At 46.0% G+C, this 18,402-nt stretch overlaps 1 protein-coding gene across 1 annotated transcript in view; it reads right to left on the bottom strand.

The window, feature by feature from the left end:
• Positions 1–18,402, bottom strand: part of spsb1 (splA/ryanodine receptor domain and SOCS box containing 1) — a 102,990-nt gene that overhangs the window by 27,432 nt on the left and 57,156 nt on the right. The window contains exons 2-3 of the mRNA XM_070860508.1: positions 11,326–11,378; positions 4,897–5,722 (exon numbers count right to left, since the gene is read on the bottom strand). Coding sequence (XP_070716609.1) covers positions 4,897–5,590 — 694 coding nt within the window. The 5' untranslated portion in view covers positions 5,591–5,722; positions 11,326–11,378. The remainder of the gene's footprint in view (positions 1–4,896; positions 5,723–11,325; positions 11,379–18,402) is intronic.

Genomic DNA, 18,402 nt, shown 5'->3' with positions numbered 1-18,402 from the left:
TCCCACTCCATGACTTGAGCACAAAAATCTAGACTGACACTCCCAGTGCAGTGCTGAGGGGGGCGCTGCACTGTCGGAGGCGCTTTCTTTCGGATGAGACGATAAACTGAGGCCCCGTCTGCTCTCAGGTGGCTATAAAAGATCCCATGGCACTATTTGGAAATGGAGCAGGAGTTATCCCCGGTGTCCTGGCCAATATTTATCCCTCAATCAACATCACTAAAAACAGATTATCTGGTCATTATCATGTTGCTGTTTGTGAGAGCTTGCTACAAATTGGCTGCCGCGTTTCCAACATTACAACAGTGACTACACTTCATTGGCTGTAAAGCACTTTGAGACATTCGGTGATCGTGAAAGGCACTATATAAATTAAAGTCTTTCTTTTATGGTCTTGAATAGCCCCGAGCAAAGGGGAAGGAATGCAAAAACTGGATTTTGTTTCTAGTTTGAGACACTGTTCACCATAAAAAGTGATCCTGGGGTGAGCAACCAAGTTTACTTTTTTTGAAATCCAATTGTCTTAATTAAGAGAGAGCGCCTCAAAAAAGGAGCATTGCAGGACTAGGCTTTGCAATAGCTTTACATTAAAAAAAAATAGGACAATTAGTCGGCCCTTCAATATAATCATGGCTGATCCTCTATCGCAACACCATATTCCCGTTTTTTCCCCCCCCATAACCCTTGATGTCGTTTGTGTCTAGAAATCTATTCATCTCCTTCTTAAATATATTCAGTGACTTGGCCTCCACAGCCTTCTGTGGTAGAGAATTCCACAGGTTCACCATCCACACAGTAAAAAATACCCTAAGTATTTGATGAATAATTTGAGTTGTGATCGAATACACCACGGTGTACCCAGTGTAAGCCACACAGTATTGGGGGAGGCCAACTACTTCTGCACATGGGGAAGGTTGGGTGGCAGCCATTTTAAAAGTGATATCGGGAGCGCGTTCCTTCGCCAGCCTGTAATTAGTAGATGGCCTGCAAGACTTAGGAGACAAATGGAGCCAAGAGATATTGGAGCATTACCAGAGAACCTTTTAAGCTCCTTACATTTTGTAGGAACCCAATGCAATCAATAATCCCCGCCCTGCCCCTCTCCGCATATGTCGGAGCCTTTTCAGAATTGTGTTTTTATTTTACATTTCCAGCATCTGCAAATTTTGTGAAGTGTGCGTTGCTGGTTTTCAGATTCAGATCCAAGTTGTAAATATTTCAGTCTTCCTCCATTTACTCTGCTTGAGGAGTGCTAAAGGCCAAGTCTGCACCCTCACTTTGCCCAGTGGATGAAGCAGAAGGTCCCATAAGAATATAATAGGAGCAAGAGTCGGCCATTCGGCCCCTCGAGCCTGCTCCGCCATTCAATAAGATCACGGCTGATCCGATCATAGACTCGGGTCCACTTCCCCGCCCACTCCCCGTAATCCCTTATTGGTCCCAGTGAGCACTTTTTCACACTTATACACAGGGAGATGCAAGGGGTAGTAACTATCCTAATGCACTAGACAGACATCAGGCCATTAAACTATATTCTGAAGCTTGCTTCTCTGCCTGTCCGTAGTTTAGTTGGACTAAAAAAAGGAAAATGGTCAGGGAAAGGTTTAAAATGGTGCTTTTTCTGGCCATTCAACTCAATAACTTGAGACATGCTTTCAGCACGAGGCACTACATTCATCCACATCAGAGCAGTGAGTGCGAGAGTTAGGTCATTACCCAGGTCATCAGGACGAATGGCACAGCAATTTAACTTAGTTTTACCAAAAGAGAAGCCTGAATAATGAGAGAAGTGAAGCAACAACTTGCATTTATACAACACCCTCAACATAGTAAAAATGTCACAAGGCACTTCACAGGAGTGCTAACAAAATTGGACACCAAGTCACAAAGCTATTGGGACAGGTGAATACAAGCTTGATCAGAGAGGCAGGTTTTAAGGAGTGACTGAAAAAGGAGAGAGGAAGACGGGTTTATGGAGGGTATTCCAGAGCTTGGGGGGGGCCAGGCACCGATGGGGTGATGGAAATCAGGGAATGTGCAAGAGGCCAGAATTGGAGGGGCACAAAGAACTTGGAGGGTTGTAGGATGAGAGATTGGGGTTTTTTTAGGAAGGGGCCACGAGGTCATGCAGGGATTTGAAAACAATGAGATTAGTTTGATATATTTATTTTTAAACGCAGCGTTGTTGGACCAAGAGCTTAATGTAGGTCAGCGAACACAAAAGGTGCTGGATAAACAGGACTCGAGCAGAGATCGAATTCCTACCCATCATCATCTGCCCTGCATTCATTTTTTTTTTTAAATATTGCATTTATTTTTTTTTAAAACCTCAAGCCAGTCAAAGAGTCTCAGTAAGTTCACAGAAAGTTACAGGGTTTGATCCCTGGTTCAGTATCTCTGGGCTGAGACAGGAGAGAGAGAACGAACACCATCAACTAGTATTCTCACATTCAGCCGCTATCCAGTGACCTCATGCAGCCATGCAGTGGGGGGGGCGGGCAAGGAGAAGATCGGTTTCAATTTTGATGCCTCCCCACAGGAGGAACAACCCTCCCCACCTCTTTGTTCTAGTCCCTTTTAGGGCACACTTCATCTGCAATGTCCTCTAGTTTTGACAAAGTATGCCCTCGGTTCTCTCCACAGGCGTGACACGATCCAGGACAGTGCCTCCAGCAGGTTCCGTTTTTGTTTGACTTCCAGCCTCTAGTATTTTGCCTTTTGTTCATGCACATCCATCGCTCAGGCCCACATACAACGAATGGTCATTTCCGTGAGGTATGAGGGGTCTGACGCGGTGCATGGAATCAGATCCCTGCACGTCAACACCTCAGGGAGAAGCAAATGGAGGAATAAAAAGCAGAAGGGAAACCTTCAGCAACTAGTCACCTATGCAAAAGGATTTTCCCGATGGTGCATTGCAACGGAATTCACGACCGTACACACACGGCATTGAACAGCTCTCCAGAAAGGAAATTAAAGATAGCACATTCCTTTCCTGCAAGAGAAAGCTCTCAGAACACAGGAGGAGACTTCCCTCAAACCAGAAAGAAATGAACAAGAAGATGCCAACAAAACACAGCCCAGGCGACAGAATTAGATCATTGGTATGAAACCAAACGCGCTCAGTATCTGCCCAATGACCCAACCATAAAGAGGAACTTGGCTGCCATTTCTCTCCTGCTCCAGCGTGTGCTACTCCCTGGAGTGGGACGCTACCACACTGCTCCTTCCGCTCCCCGGCCAGGGGCTGCGCAGACGTCACCAAGATCCAGGTCGATGAGCGTGGAGCGACCAGAGTTCGGGGCCCACCCACACTGCGATATGTGCGCGCACTGGGTCTGTGCAGCAGAGCTGGTCTCCAGTCGTCCTGGTTAATCCTCGCCACTGGATCAAGACCTGGCTCTGTCAAGCCCGTGTGGTGGCTGGTGTGCAACGGCCACCACACGTTAAAAAAATCCACGCACAGGGCATCTTGCACCCTTCAACATGTAGTTCGGGATTTGAAATATTAGGTCCTTCATTGAAACACCTGGGAACTTTTTGGCGTAGAAACAAGTCATCCTCGATTCAAGGGACTGCCTATGATGATGATGAAAGAGGAACTGAAGGTGTGAACACTTTCTCGCTACACAACCTGTTGTGGAATATTTAAATATAACACTCGACACAGGTCTGTATATAGGAGAAGAGAGCTAGCTATTTCACTGGATCGATCAAGGGAGACACAGCTCGCACCAGTCCTGCAACTGGGTGCAATCCCTACCGCTCTTGATCGATCGAGTGAAACAAAACGCTTTTCTCTATATGCAGACCTGTATCGAGTGTTATATTTAAATACTCCACAACAATTGGCGCTGCGAGCAGGGTACCTACGGGCGAGAGGCAGACGGACGTTTACAGAGTGAGTATCACGAGTGAGTATATTTAAACCATCACTCATAAACCGATGTAATCTGTTACAAAATGTGTCGGTTGCCTGGGATACCTGAATCTGTGAACGGTCTGTGAAAGACTTGAGGGAATTAGGTCACGATAGAAACTATCATAATATATCGATGGGATTGTAGACTCTAGGTTCAAGGAACCCGATTAGAGGGATAATCAGTATCTTAAGAATACAGTGAAATCGATGGAAGTATTGGTGGGACTGTAGATTCTAGGTGCAAGTGAAACCGTGTCGAGGGATGGATGGTATCTAAGAATACAGTGAAACCGATATAGGGGTAGACGTACCGAGCGGAGTATGGCGTGTAAAGATATGCTGGACTGGGGGCCGGCAGGGTCCCTTGGTAGATATTTTTCAGACAACACAGCCGAGTGACAACAGTGGAATGGTCGACCAAGGCGGCTCTTTCTCACGATATTGGAAAGAATAAAAGTATAATAACCCCTGTCGTGAAAGTGACCATGTCACACAAGAACATAAGAAATAGGAGCAGGAGTAGGCCATTTGACCCCTCAAGTCTGCTCCTCCGTTCAATAAGATCATGGCTGATCGGATTTTGGCCTCAACTCCACTTCCCTGCCCGTTCCCCATAACTCTCGACTCCCTGGAAACAAAGTTGATAATTATTTTAGCTTCTTATTCAACTAGAGTGATTATTTTGTAAAGAACGTTTTCAAAGTCTGCCCCCCACCAAAATACAATCATATATAGCATATTAATTTTGCAGATGCATTGCACTTGGTCTTGCATTTAAATGAATTTGATAAGTATTGCACCAATCGAAACAATCGGCGTTTGTATTTAACAGTCCACTTGAAAGATTCCGATTATAAACCTCAAAGCTGAGTTTTCAAACTTAGCTCAGTTTAAAAAAAGCTAAAGAAAATGTTCATGGTAAAGAAACTTTGGTCAAAACAGATGAAAAGATGAAACAGTTGTAGGTTACTTACGGTCAAGCCCATTAATGTAGCGCATTCGGATTTCACAGTGACCCCAGACAGCACTTACAACAGGATAAAGTTTTTTCCCTCTAAGTCCTCTGCATGCAACTCCCAGGTAATGTCCATCCACAATATAGCTTAGAGTTCCTTCATCCATGTCCAAAACCACCAGAAACCCATCCGGTACTATAAAGGTTTCGTGAGGCTCCAAGAAAGCAGGATAAGTCTGGCTAGGCTGATTTTTGCCATCAAAGTACAGTTTGTTCCGTCCGAGGTCCCAGCCCCAGGATTCACAATTACTTCCAACGAGTGCCGTATAACCGACAGAGTGCAAAGGGGCATCGATTGTCGCAACACCGACCACTGCGTGCGTTCCCCGCTGCCTCATTGCCCAAGTAATTTCCCAAACGTGCAGTCCTCTGGTGTATCCCACTTTGCCTCGGATACCATCGGTGCTCTGTGCCACTGGATGCCGGTGAAATATCAACATGTCGTCTTCTTTCACAAACACATTGAGCGATCGATCATCGTTGTTCCAAGAGTGCAATAGCTGGACCTCACAGGTGGCTGGTGGCATGTCCAGGAGCATATCCAGCCGAGCAGGCTTGCAGTAGTCAAGCCCCTGCTGTTGGTGCCGAAGAGGCCGATAAGAAGGATCCCTCACGTCCACAGTCTTGAGTCCAACGGTAACTCTCTGTCCCATGGTTAAACTTCCAGCGCAAAAGGAAAAGCAAAAGTCAAACCACCAAATCTCTCTCCACTCAAGTCTTGCAATTTGCTTGACCTTGTTCAAATGTGTTCAGGTTGCTAAAGACACCAGGTGAAGATGGACTTCCTAAAGTATAGAAGCAAATTTAAAAGAAAACAACAGGTTAAAACATAGTTTTTGTTCTCACTTACAATTCCCCAATTTTTGATTACAAGACAAAAAGCTCTAAAAAATCATGTTCAGTGTCAGAACTACTTCACAACTCCTGACAAAAAGAATGAAAACGTGTCAATAGGAAACACATTTGCAGAGCTGAGGAGGTTTCTAACCGTCGGGAAGGACTGAACAGACTGGGGCTCTTCTCTCTAGAAACGAGAAGTCTGAGGGGTGACCTAAAATTATGAAGGGCTTTGATCGGGCAGACAGAGAAAATGTCCCTGTACAAAAATTAAGGAAATGAGGATAGCCTGCAGCTCACTTCTAATGGCTTTGTAAATCACTCACAGGCAGCATTTCAATTTACATATAAAATGTATCAATGTTTTCAGGAATAATTTCATTCTTTTAAAAGCTATTATGTAACGGAGCTTTGATGGATCTCCGTGATGGAGTGTGAATGTTCAAAGCGATGAATTCTACTGCAGCTGTATGGTGATCGGACCCAGCTGTTGAAATCCAGTAACTGAATGCCATGGCTTTCTCGTTCATCTTTCACCCCCCACCCACCCCATCATAACCAAACACTTTCTCCCCCCGCCCCAATCATAACCAAACAGAACACAAACGACAACTCATGCCATTGACCTCTTCGGACAAAGCAACCATCCTCTATTGCCACTGGACCACACACACACACCTGCCACCTCCTGCAGCACAGACCACACACACACCTGCCACCTCCTGCAGCACAGACCAAGCACACACCTGCCACCTCCTGCAGCACAGACCACACACACACCTGCCACCTCCTGCAGCACAGACCACACACACACCTGCCACCTCCTGCAGCACAGACCAGGCACACACCTGCCACCTCCTGCAGCACAGACCAGGCACACACCTGCCACCTCCTGCAGCACAGACCACACACACACCTGCCACCTCCTGCAGCACAGACCACACACACACCTGCCACCTCCTGCAGCACAGACCAGGCACACACCTGCCACCTCCTGCAGCACAGACCAGGCACACACCTGCCACCTCCTGCAGCACAGACCACACACACACCTGCCACCTCCTGCAGCACAGACCACACACACACACCTGCCACCTCCTGCAGCACACCTCCTGCAGCACAGAGCAGGCACACACCTGCCACCTCCTGCAGCACAGACCAGAGACACACACCTGCCACCTCCTGCAGCACAGACCACACACACACCTGCCACCTCCTGCAGCACAGACCACACACACACCTGCCACCTCCTGCAGCACAGACCAGAGACACACACCTGCCACCTCCTGCAGCACAGACCAGAGACACACACCTGCCACCTCCTGCAGCACAGACCACACACACACCTGCCACCTCCTGCAGCACAGACCACACACACACCTGCCACCTCCTGCAGCACAGACCAGAGACACACACCTGCCACCTCCTGCAGCACAGACCACACACACACCTGCCACCTCCTGCAGCACAGACCAGGCACACACCTGCCACCTCCTGCAGCACAGACCAGGCACACACCTGCCACCTCCTGCAGCACAGAGCAGAGACACACCTGCCACCTCCTGCAGCACACCTCCTGCAGCACAGAGCAGGCACACACCTGCCACCTCCTGCAGCACAGACCAGAGACACACACCTGCCACCTCCTGCAGCACAGACCAGGCACACACCTGCCACCTCCTGCAGCACAGACCAGAGACGAATTGGGTGGTGGGATGGTCGCTGATGTCGGATTTTATTTGGTCGGCAGGAATACAATCTGTGCAGCCACTTTACTCTAAAGGTAGATACCATGCTGTTTGGGATGCCCAATTCCTACCTCTTTCCACTCTTCACATTCCCTATTGATTCAAAATCTATAGCCATTCGTTAATAAAGGATTCTCTTGCAGCTGGAGCAAGCCATAGCTAATAGTCGGAGTTCAAAATGGGGTCCTTTCACCTCCCCGACAACCACTAATTCGACTCTCACTTACATAAACACTGGTTTGCACAGGTTTAAATGGTAAATGTGAAAACAGCATGATGACTTACAGCTGCAGTTAGGGAGACTGCAATTACTTTGAGATAAAAAATGTAATCAACATTGCGAGGTACGGGACGGGTGTGCTCGTTCTACCCAACTATGGTTTAACGGAGCACATTGCAGACGAGATACTGGGTCTTCATTCTATTTATACGCACTGCCGATGTTTTTCCTCTTTCACAGCAAACACGAAGGAAGGGATAACAACATAAAAGGGAATGGAGCGAGACCAAACCTGGAGTACTGCGTACAGTATTGCTCTCTTGACTTGAGCAATATACTTGCATTGGAGGCAGTTCAGAGAAGGTTCACAAAGATGATTCCGGAGATGGAGGGGTTATCTTATGAAGAAAGGTTGAGCAGGTTGGGCCTGTACTCACTGGAGTTTAGAAGAATGAAAGGTGATCTTATTGAAACATAAGATACTGAGGGGGCACGACAGGGTAGATGCAGAGAGGATGTTTCCCCTCGTGGGGGAATCTAGAACTTGGGGCATAGTTTCAGAATAAGGGGTCGCCCATTTAAAATGGAGATGAGGAGGAATTTCTTCTCTGAGGGTTGTGAATCCTTGGAATTCTCTGCCTTGGAGAACTGTGGAGTCTGGGTCATTGAATATATTTAAAGTGGAGAAAGACTTATGAACGATAATGGAGTCAAAGGTTATGGGGAGCAGGCGAGAAGTGGAGTTGAGACCAAGATCAGATCAGATCAGATCAGCCATGACTTTATGGAATGGTGGAGCAGGCTCGAGGGGCCAAATGGCCGACTCCTATTTCATATGTTCTGTCTGGATTTTGAGAATGGCATCATAATCTTGATTACACTCAGCGACCTCAAGATGCATGAACCGAGGTGTGAATATAGTTGTTGGCGGTGGTAGGGTGAGGGGCAGAGTCTGGGAAGTACTGGGTTCTAGACCTCCTGCAGGCCATCCATGGCAGCAAGAGAAGGCGGAGCTGGATTCCTGCCCTAAAAAGATAAAAGAAAGGTGGGAAATGCGAGAGCATTTTAAATCTAGCAGCTCAAATCTTACACAGGATATACAGAACAAGCCATGGAGTCCAATCAGTCCATTCTGGCGTTAATGCTGCACTTGAGCCCACTGCCATCCTTCCAACAATCTAGGTAACCCTCTATTCCCTTCTCTGCTGGAATATTGGCAATTATGTTGTCTGCTAGCCATTATGGGATCCTTGGTGGGGCGGACTAGGAAGATGGCAATTTTCAGTGGGTGCAGTCAATAACCGCGTCCTGACTACGCTTGGCTTACAATGCAGGAACAAGGATGGATGGTAGTCGAGCAATTCTTGTGCTGAAATTGCAGTGGCATGTGCACTCAAGCTCATTACTAAACTTATTGTTGAAGCCCCGCAGAACCTCTGTGCAGGAACTGACATCTCAAGGTGATGGGAACTGGCCGAGAGGTTTATCATCAGGGAGCCCCCGCAGTTTGTAATAATGAGGTCCGACTGCTGTTCTGTTCATTATCTTCAACTGGAAACGATTAGAATTGTGTCACTTAACAAAAATGTCACATTCAATTCTGTTATTCCCACTTGGCCGGCAGGGGGGGGGGGGCGCCTAGCAGCCAGTTTTAATACTGAAGGTTCAAGTGGAGAATACTCCAACGGGAGAGATATTTGAAGTCCCACCCCCCTGCCATCAGTATCTCAAAGCTAACCCCTCTTGGCTGCAGAAGACATGAAAACTGTGTCAATATTAGTTTTAGGACCAGAAATACAAGCAGTTTGATTTCTTCCCCAACCCCTTTCCCCCTTTCCCCCCTCCCCGGTCAGCTGTGGCTCAGCGGATAGCACCCTCGCTTCTGAGTCAGAAGGTTGTGGGTTCAAGTCCTGCTCCAGGGACTAGAGTACAAAAAACAATCTAGGCAGACACTCGTGCTGAGGAAGTGCTGCACTGCCGGAGGTGCAGTCTTTCGGATGAGACGTTAAACTGAGGTTCCCATCTGCCCTCTCAGGTGGACATAAAAGATCCCATGGCACTATTTCGGAGAAGAGGAGTTATCCCCGGTGTCCTAGCCAATATTTACCCCTCAAATCAACATAACAAAAAGACAGATTAACTGGTCACGTTGCTGTTTGTAGGAACTTGCTGTGCACAAATTGGCTGCGTGTTTCCCACATGACAACAGTGACTACACTCCAAAAGTGCTTCATTGGCTGTGAAGCACTTGGAGACATCTGATGATCGTGAAAGGCGCTATATAAATCCAAGACTTCCTTTCTTTCTGGGGCAAAACTTCACCTTCATTTGACACATTGCCCAAACATCCAATGGGGGGAGGGGGAAAGAGGTGGGCAGTTTGCTGGGCCAGTATTGGGACATTGGTTATCGATGATGGTGCAACCAAGGGTTCTGGTATCAAGAGTGCCCGGATTTTATTCTTTTGCTGGGACAGATGGTGCTGATGTCATTGCATCAGGTCAGATTTGGAAAATTGAATGCTGCCACATTTTCGTCAAGGATCAATATGGGCTGCTATTTTTAAATTTGCATCTTGAAGCTATTCCTGCTATGCTATGTTATGCTCCCAACACTACCGAAAAGCTGCTGTGTCAGAAGGTTGTGTGGAAGAACTGCGGTGATACTACCATCGAGTTCTGTCTTCCCTTGATGTCACCTTCAGGTGTTTTCTCCCCCCTCCCTCCAACCAGAGTCTGGAACTGAAGCACAGGATAATTCAATATTAAGTGTATAGAATTATTAGGGGCCTAGATAGGTTGGATAGGAAGGACCCATGTCCCTTAGTAGAGGTGTTACTAACCAGGGGGAAATCGATTAAAAGTAATTGGTAGAAGTATTAGAGGAGAGTGGAGGAGAACTTTCACCCAGAGGGTGGTGGGGGTCTGGAACTCACTGCCTGAAAGTGTGGTAGAGGCAGAAACCCTCACCACATTTAAAAAGTGCTTGGATATGCACTTGAAGTGTCATAAGCTACAGGGATACAGACCAAGAGCTGGAATTAAGCTGGACAGCTCTTTGTCGGCCGGCACAGACACGATGGGCCGAATGGCCTCCTTATGTGCTACAAATTTCTATGATTCACTCATTTGCAACTATGAATGGGCTTATAACGCTGCCAATTACTGTGCGCACACGAGAATAATGCAGTAGCAGTCAAATATGTTGAAACAAATAGCAAATTCCTGCAAAGGCTGTCAATCCAGGCCACCAATATTAAATTCACACCGAAATAGTCACATTGAAAGTAAATAGTTCAGTCCTTTCAGAATTCAATGTTGGCTTTTCAGGAAATGATTCCGTGCTGAAAAAAAAATCATTATTATTCATTGCAGTGTTTAAACCCACTTACAGAAAATAGGAATGATCCACTTTGCTCACGCAACATTCCACCACTCACTGGCAGCAGAGTTACAAGAAACAACACGGTTTCGTACTTATTCCCAACCTAACATGATCATTTAGATCTCGCGCTCAGGGAATTGGTTTGCTGGTGAGCATCTTAAAACCAATGCCTTCAAAAAATGTAATAAACTTCACATACCTCACATTGCTTTATTGCTGCAAATTAATCCTCACGGCACGGAAACATTCTTCCTGCAAAAAGGGGGAAGAAAAAAAAATCCAGAGTCAAGACAGAGAAACCAATAGCAGCAATTGAAGAACGAGTTTTGAGTCGCCGATGTTGATGATCACATCTAGGCAACAGTGTGGGGCATACAACACCGCAGTCAAATACATTTTAGTCAGCAATAAAATGCAGCTCATGTACATTTATCTGTACGAAGACCCACTGCGTCAAGAAAAGCTTACTTTTTTTTTTTTGCAATGTACCCAGAGTCAAATGTGGACAATTGGCCAACATCTAAAGGGCTTTCAAATTTTAAAATAGAAAACTTTTGCATCATCGGAAATTCGGAGGTAAATGAAATACAGGGTATTAACATCCAAGAGCCCACGACAGACACATGCCGGCTGGTCCATTCTGTGTCACCAGCAAAAATACTCCAAATCCATTAGCTTTTAAAGGGCATGAGCTTGTGCGTATTTACATGGGTAATATAAATTCCATTTCAAACACAAACTAGCAGCACATGACCGACACACCCACCCCTCAAGACGCTGCAAGGCACCTGCGTAGGCTAAATTCTCAAAACAAAACAATAAATAATTAATTGTCAAATACAGAGACAGAGACATGCAGATAGGAATGCATCAGTGTAATCACCATACCTAAGCGTCAGTAGCCCAATGGACTGGGAACTTGTAACCAGCTCTGCCTTTAAAACAACACATATTTCTCTCGGAATATTTTTGAAAAATAAAGTTACCTCAAGACTGACTGCTGACAGTGCCAAACTCCTCAGATGCCGATCCTGGAATGCTGTACAGACAAGCAAGTCTAGTTTTAATAGATTAAACACACTGATCGTACACACTCCTTTTGTTTAGCTAGTGTGTACCTGGAATACGATTTCACGCCAACCACAGGAGGTTCTTGCTACAGAACTGCTAGTTAACCAGATGGTTTATTAATTAAGATTCGTTGAATCTACATGGCACAATTTGTATGGGCCCTATTTTCGCCACCATTTTTTGGCATCCATTATTTTTTTGAGCAGACCTTTCACCAAGGTTTCTGCGCCATCCTAAACTACATATGGCCAATCTTTTGGCATCACTGGCAGCGCCATTTCTGGCCATTTCAGCGAGTTTGGCCAACTAGGATTTTTTCAAAAATGGCGCAGTGCACATTTCTGCACTTAAGAAAATCGGCGCAGAGAAGACACCATTGTTTTAGTGGAACCGAGTTAAGTTTTGGAGGGAGGGAAGTCTTTTTACAGACGGATAGGAGCAGCACTGGCACCGGAGGCAGAGGGGCCCTTTTGGCCCGGGATAGGAGAGGCACCTGGACGCTACAAAAAAAAACAGCAACAATGAGCGAGTGTGTGGAATGATTTTAAATTTAGATGAAACAGGCCGAATAAAAAGAAATATTGCAAAGTCTGATAGTTTGTCACTACAATCGGCCAACAGAAGTGAAGCGATCTTGGCAATGGTAATATGTACCTGCATCTTGTATGTTTCACTTTGCAGCCTCGGCCCTTCCGTGTGTCCCTCGTTACCTTGGCAACCTCAGTTTTTGGCGCAGACCTCAAGCTCCACCCACAGAGCTCAAGGACAATCTGCGCCACTCCAAAATGAAAGTTTATTCCTGCGAAACTTACAACTTGTTTTTTGGTGCATTCGGCCACTTTAAAAAAAAAAAAAATTGGACATACCTCTGCAGGGTGATCTCCTGGTCTAGTTTCGATCGCCTGGATGGGTCGGAGGGGAATTTTCCCAAATTTTTTTCTCCCTAAATTGGCCTGGGTTTTTAAAACCTCTTCCAGGAGATCACATGTCTCCAGTTGGGGGGTGGAGTGTAGATGTTTTTAGTCTAAGGGGTGTCGCAGTGATGTGGGATGGACTGGTTGCTCTTTGTCTTTCTGTTATTGTTCATGGGTTTGCATGCAACCTTCAGGGCTGCTGACCGAGGGCCGTGCGGCTCTTTGTCGGCCGACACGGACACGATGGGCCGAGATGGCCTCCTTCTGCGCTGTAAATTTCTATGTTTCTAACTGTGCCAAAAATCAGCCATGTGGAAAATTGGCTCCTATATCTTAAGGTTATACATTTTAAAAGCCGTAAATACCCCAAACAAGAGCTTTAAGCTAATAAAATTACAGAAGTTTAGTTTTCAATTGGAACATCCCACCATGAAACTCTTCCCCAATCAACCGTAGCACTGGATTATTCTGGTCGTTGAAAAGCAAAAAAAAAAGAAAACCAGCAAAGAACAAAAAAGGGACGGTTTAGGAGATGTTGATTTGTTTAACGCAGAGAATAGTTTGGCAGCCCGTTTCCTAACTCGCACCAAGTCTCGCTCACCCATCACCCCTGTGCTCGCTGACTTACACTAGCTCCTGGGTTAAGCAACACTTGGATTTCAAAATTCTCATTTTCAAATCCCTCCATGGCCTCATCCCTCCCCATCTCTAATCTGCTCCAGCCCCCTCACCCTCCGAGCTCAGAGATGTCTGCACTCCTTTAATTCTGGCCTCTTGAATACCCCCACTTATAAAAATCGCTCAACCATTGGTGGCCGCGTCTTCTGTTGCCTCGGCCCCAAGCTCTGGAACTCCTTGCCTAAACCTCTCTACCTTACTTCAAGATGCTCCTTAAAACCTACCTCTTTGACCAAGCTGTTGATCACCTGCACTAATTTCTACTTATTTGGCTCGGTGTCAAATTTTTAAATCGCATAATATTCCTCTGAAGCGCCTTGGATGTTTCACTACGTTTAAGAGCGCTATATAAATACAAGTTGTTGTTGTTAAACATCCTGCTATAACCAGTAATGAAACAGAATCCAAAATAAAGTTTTTAAAAAAAAAATATGAATAAATATTTTAAAGAATTTGTAAAAGGACACAGGGAAAGGAGTCAGGCAGCAGACACAGGCAGGTGGGTTAAATGGCCTCCTGGTGCACTGTAATATCCCGAGACCCACAAATTTTGATCCTGGCTATCAGTGATCTGCAATTGGTTTCAAAATGGTAGACGAGGTCTGTAATGGTGCTGCTATACACAAGAGCAGCAGTAAAACGCAGGAGACGAAAGCCTGTAGAGCATCGGGCACTCAAGCTTTCTTTGCATGTTTAAACTTGAACATGCAGAGTGTGCAGTATGGCTCCAGCCTGAAACAAGTTTCCCTCCATATCCAGTTTACAATCGAAGAAAGACCTTTCACGACCACCAGATGTCCCAAAGCGCTTTGCCAATGAAGTATTTTTCAAGTGTAGTCACTATTGTAATGTTGGAAACGCAGCAGCCAATTTGCATACAGCAAGATAACAACCAGATAATCTGTTTTAGTGATGTTGATTCAGGGATAAATATTGGCCAGGACACCGGGATAACTCGCCTGCTCTTCAAAAAAAAAAAAGTGCCGTTGAATCTTTTACGGCCACCCTGGGAGAGCAGACGGGGCCTCGGTTTTAATGTCTCATCCAAAATACGGCATCTCTGGTGCAGCGCTCACTCAGTCGAGTTTAGTCAGGAGTTTATCGAGAAGAGATATCTAAAAATCAACAATGCAACCCCGGGAAAGATGATCCACCTTTCTTGCTACAAGTTTCAGAGCCATTCCACAGTCGCGCAAACACTGGGGATGTCAAGATACCCGACTGATACGTGATCAGCAGTCAAGGAGTCAATATTCAAGAGGGAGTTAGATTATGGCCCTTACAGCTAAGGGGATCAAGGGGTATGGAGAGAAAGCAGGAAAGGGGTACTGAGGGAAAGATCAGCCATGATCTTATTGAATGGCGGTGCAGGCTCGAATGGCCTACTCCTGCACCTATTTTCTATGTTTCCATGTTTCCAAGGAGAAATTTTCGTTACGATTGGATTCCAAAACCTGCCCAAATTATACATATTCAAGACCTCGTTAGAAAAATAACGACATGGAAGGAGGCCATTTGGCCCATTGCATGTATGCCGGTCGAAAATGAGCTACCCAGCACTAGGTCCATAGCCTTTTAGGTCAATGCTCTTTAAGCACACATCCAAGTATTTTTTTTAAATGCAAGGGTTCCTGCCTTTATCACCCTTTCAGGCAGAGAGTTCCAGACCCCCACCACCCCCTGGGTGAAGATTTCCTTTTCTCCCCTCTAATCCTTCATTAAATCTATGCCTGTGGTTGTTGACTCCTCTGCTAAGAGAAATAGGTCCTTCCTATCCACTCTACCTGGACCCCTCATAATTTTATACACCTCAATTAAATCTCCCCTTAGCCTCCTCTGTTCCAAGGAAAACAACCCCAGCCTATTCAATCTTTCCTCAGAGCCAAAATTCTCCAATCCTGGCAACATCCTCGTAAAGCTCCTCTGTACCCTCTCTAGTGCAATCACATCTTTTCCAGCAGATACAGCGAGAACATTGGTCGCTCTATCCCATCACTGGTGAACATCTAGTTCAATCATCATCGTCGTCAGAGGTCCCTCGTATCGAGGATGACTTGCTTCCACGCCAAAAAAGGATGAGTTCACAGGTGTTTCAATGAAGGACCCAATATTCCAGATCTTGAACTACATGTTGAAGGGTGGAAAATGCCTGTGCATGGATTTAAAAAAAAAAAAATGTGTAGTGACCATTGCACATCAGCCACCACAGGCTTGACAGAGCCAGGTCTTGGTCCAGTGGCAAGGGTTACCCAAGACGACTGGAGACCAACTGTGCTGCACGGACCTAGTGCGCACACATATCGCAGTGTGGGCTGGCCCGTGCTGCACCTGGGGCCTCGCCTCGCTTCTCCTGGGCCCCGATCACATTCCTCTACGAACTCTCCTTCGCCCCGACAACGCCACGCCTACTGTATCTTCCCGCCCTGCAATCAGTGACCTGGATTTAGGTAACGATAAATCCAGTCACCCTCTTCACAGCTGTCGCCCTCCTGCAGCTGCATGCGCTGCTCCCTGCAGTGGCCTCAGCCTGCTGATGGTCTCACAGGCCGGGCTCATTAGAGGGAGCAACGTGCAGCGGCCCGGCCTGCAAGACCATCACAGCCTGTTTAATGACGCAAGGGTACTTGCCGATACATTCGTGTACTTTTTGCTAAACTTGTTCCCCGTCACAACCACCACAGCTTGCTGAAGGAGAAACTTCTTCATTCAGAGAATTGTGAACCTGTGGAATTCTCTACCACAGAAAGTTGTTGAGGCCAGTTTGTTAGATAAATTGAAAAGGGAGTTAGATGTGGCCCTTACAGCTAAAGGGATCAAGGGGGTATGGAGAGAAAGCAGGAATGGGGTGCTGAAGTTGCATGATCAGCCATGATCATATTGAATGGTGGTGCAGGCTCGAAGGGCCGAATGGCCATCTCCTGTACCTATGTTTCTAAGAATTGCAATAGCTTCTAGAATGCAGAAACGAGTTTACCAATGTTGTAAAACTAGTTTCAGAGCAAAAAAAAACACTTTCAACACAGATCAGAAAAAAAACACAGGAATACAATCTGGTTGTGAGTGTACGGCACAAGTCAGGGAAATGAGACTTGAGCAATGTTTCACAGGACTGAACGTCACTGCAGAAGTTCGCGAACATGCACGCCAGATTATGGGCTCAAGTCTGGCAAACATCTGGAAGGAAATGACCGGGTTCGCGGCCAAAGAAAAACCTCCTCCGGCCTTCGGGATCAGTGCAATTCTTTGCCATGCACACAAAGGGCCAGCAGAGATCTCCCGACTCCCTGCCTGTCCATCCTGATGGGACTGATCAGGCAGCATTGCTGCTGTTTGCACCATTAGTTGGATTTCATCACTTGCACAGTTTCTATTTTTTTTTTTAAATATAAAAGTTAGAAGAGCTGCTCCAACTAAACATTCTGGATCAATTCAAAAAGTCCACATACATCAGCAAGAAAGAAAGATTTGCATTTATATAGCGCCTTTCACGACCACCAGACATCCCAAAGCGTTTTACAGCTATTGAAGTACTTTTTGGGAGTGCAGTCACTGTTGTAATGTGGCAAACGCGGCAGGCAATTTGCACACAGCAAACTCCCACAAACAGCAATGTGATAATGACCAGATATTCTGTTTTTGTGTTATGTTGATGGAGGGATCGATGTTGGCCCAGAACATCGGGGAGAATTACCCTGCTCTTCTTCGAAATCGTGCCGTGGGATCTTTTACGTCCACTTGAGAGCGCAGACGGGGCCTCGGTTTAACGTCTCATCCGAAAAACGGCACCTCCGACAGTACAGCAAGCCCTCAGCACTGCACTGGAGTATCAGCCGAGATTTTTGTGCTCAAGTACTTGGAGTGGGACTTGAGCCCACAACCTTCTGACTCCGAGGCAAGGGTGCTGCCCACTGAGCCACAGTTGACGTGTACTCACAGCTAGTTAGCGTTAGAACTCTACAGGTCAGCTTAAATCGCTGCAGCAAATTTTTGTTGCAGCTGAACTCCACATTAGCTAGAATATTCATTCATTCTTGCATCAGTCACGCTAAACTGCAGAGAACTCAAAAAAACAAATTGGAAGTAGCCGGTAATACAATCTTCAAAAAAATCATTGGAAGATGGAATCTTTGTTCAGACTTGCATGAGCTATCACAAGGTATCATTTCTCAGGAAGAGAAGATAATTTCCTCTTCATTGTACCAGAGAGAATTGAGAAACCATCTTTTGTGTTCAGAGTTCACAGCTCTAAATCAAAATAGCTTGATTCAACTAAATTAGCTTGGCAATTGCACTATGAGTCAAGAGACTGCTTTTCATCAACTCAGCTTTTACAAGTGCAGTTACTGTACCATCTCTGAGCTCAAGCATAGATTCTTGTATTAACAAGACACAAGGGATTCTCCATTCAGACACAGAGGTGCTTTTATGGCATCAAATTGCGGTGGTCAGGATCTCGTTACTAACAAATTGGGGGGGGGGGGGGGGGGGAGAAAGGAGACAGAGGACAAAGACATACATACAGTCACAGTGACACTTTAGATTTATATGACTCCATTCACATCCGCAGTACATCCCACCATCGAAGCACTGACCGCACTCGACCAGCTCTGCTG

This window comes from Pristiophorus japonicus, chromosome 18 (assembly GCF_044704955.1).
Source record: "Pristiophorus japonicus isolate sPriJap1 chromosome 18, sPriJap1.hap1, whole genome shotgun sequence".
Lineage (NCBI taxonomy): Eukaryota > Metazoa > Chordata > Chondrichthyes > Pristiophoridae > Pristiophorus > Pristiophorus japonicus.
The sequence above is the reverse complement of the archived record's forward strand: the minus strand, read 5'-3'. Positions and strand labels throughout refer to the sequence as shown.